Genomic DNA, 1,872 nt, shown 5'->3' on the forward strand with positions numbered 1-1,872 from the left:
AAAAAAAATCTGTTTTATCGAGTTTTTCTTATGGTATGTTGCTTACTTATACTGTCCCTAGATACAAGATTTCGAAGATCCCAGCTCCCACTCATAAGTTACAAAATTACCCTATAAGCCCCGTAAGAAACCCTTATAATGGTTACGGATCTTACAAATTCGTATAAAATCGGACATTTAAGAAGAACGAGACGACCGATCGGCAAGGGCTAGACGAATTTTGGGTCAGGCTGACACTGACAACACGGACACAACCACGTTTGAACCTCATCGAAATTCGTAATAGAAACTTTGCAAAAGAGTTCACAGATCCTACACTTGACACTAACAGTTTTTCGGTGTTCTAGTCAGTGTAGGCGGCGAACCAGACGACACTCACCTGCGTTTGAAGTGTTGTCTAGTGGACGACACATAACTCTATCTATGGGAAGTTTCGTGGTTGTCGTATGTTAAGTTTTGCGGTAGAAAAGTGGCAACAACTGGCTTTATGACTTTTGTAACCTCTCCATGGCGGATATTTTTTGAGCCAGTCGTGTAAAGATATCTGTGACTTTCTGGAGACGGGCTAAGTGTGAGAACATAGCCTCATGTGTGTTCTACTCGAGACCACCTGCGGAAATCAGTTTTCATATCCCCTTTCGGCGTACAGAGAAGTTTAAGTTCGAAATCGGGAGTTGTGGCCAAGCAAAATGGTTACGGATCTTACATTTTAGATCCTTTCCGTTCAAATATCTTTTGAAAAGGTGACTTTAATGTCAAAGTAACATTTGTTTTGTGTTTAGTTAGTTTGAAGAACCAGAGATAGCAAAAAATTCGTTCAGATCCGTTAAGATTTCGATGAAATAGAGCGTGGACAGGAAAGTGACCCATTCGCGGAGAACTGCTCACTGGAACACCACATTCAAACTGCTATAACCCGTAAAAGCCTCCGATATTGGGTGATATTATAGTAAATACGAGGGGCAACCTAACCTTACCAGCGCCCCAGCTGCTAACAGATGAGCGGTTCTGTGTAGAACTCGAGGTGATGAGCAGTTACGTTTAGCCGATATTTAAGCACGACACATAAAGTTCGATGGGTCCTATGAACATCGTCTGATCTCTCAGTGACGGTGACGGTCATCGTTGCCATCTCCTACCGGCTTAACAGTGTCCAATCTCGCGTTTGACGCCCAACAACACCAATTTTCTATAATTAGAACTTGGCTAATACCCGCAGTTGAGAAAAGGCAGAAATATAGTATGTGCTTCTTGACCTTTTAGGATCACACAGCAATTTTTACTTTTTCGCAACTGCCATTATTAACCAACTCGTAATTGCGCTGCAGAGAGCGTCAGCAGCACGGTAAAAGCCATGTCTCATTTTTTAAGGGAAAAGTTGAAACTTTGGAGAACTCCCCAGATTTTGAAAAAGTCTCAAAGAATGAGGGATTTTTCCTTATTTTTTGAGAATATTCCTTAAAATCTGAGGCGAGATCGGAGGTCTTTTCTTCAAACAAAAGAGTTCCTCACAGTTTCCCCTTTTGTCTCAAAAATGAGACATTGATTTACCGTGAGATCGGACAGACAACGTTGAAACGTCACTGAGTGAGATCGGAGAACGCAAATAGGACCCGTCGCGTTACCAACCATCGACATTCCAGGCCCCTTCTGCTTGAGTCGCGGACACTCCAGCTCCAAAGAGCAGTCCCGGAGGTAATTTGTATAGGTCGTCAGGAACTTCATCTTGGACGCGAGTGCGAGTAGGTACCGTGAGCACTGCCGCCAGCGTCCCACGGGCGAGGACGACGCAACAGACCACAGAGACCGCTAGTTTCATGTCGCTTAATGACAGCAAGAGCATGCAACTAAACTAAACTCAACCATTCACAC

The 1,872-nt window shown here is 43.6% G+C and overlaps 1 protein-coding gene across 1 annotated transcript in view; it reads right to left on the reverse strand.

Annotated features, from left to right (window-relative positions):
* Positions 1–1,872, reverse strand: part of LOC113214843 (myrosinase 1-like) — a gene marked incomplete in the record, with an annotated part of 39,064 nt that extends 37,192 nt beyond the window's left edge. Inside the window, 1 exon segment of the mRNA XM_052274338.1 lies at positions 1,630–1,872. Within this exon segment, the coding sequence (XP_052130298.1) occupies positions 1,630–1,843 (214 nt within the window).

Source organism: Frankliniella occidentalis, unplaced genomic scaffold (assembly GCF_000697945.3).
Source record: "Frankliniella occidentalis isolate FOCC.00 unplaced genomic scaffold, Focc_3.1 Scaffold379, whole genome shotgun sequence".
In the NCBI taxonomy this organism is placed as follows: domain Eukaryota; kingdom Metazoa; phylum Arthropoda; class Insecta; order Thysanoptera; family Thripidae; genus Frankliniella; species Frankliniella occidentalis.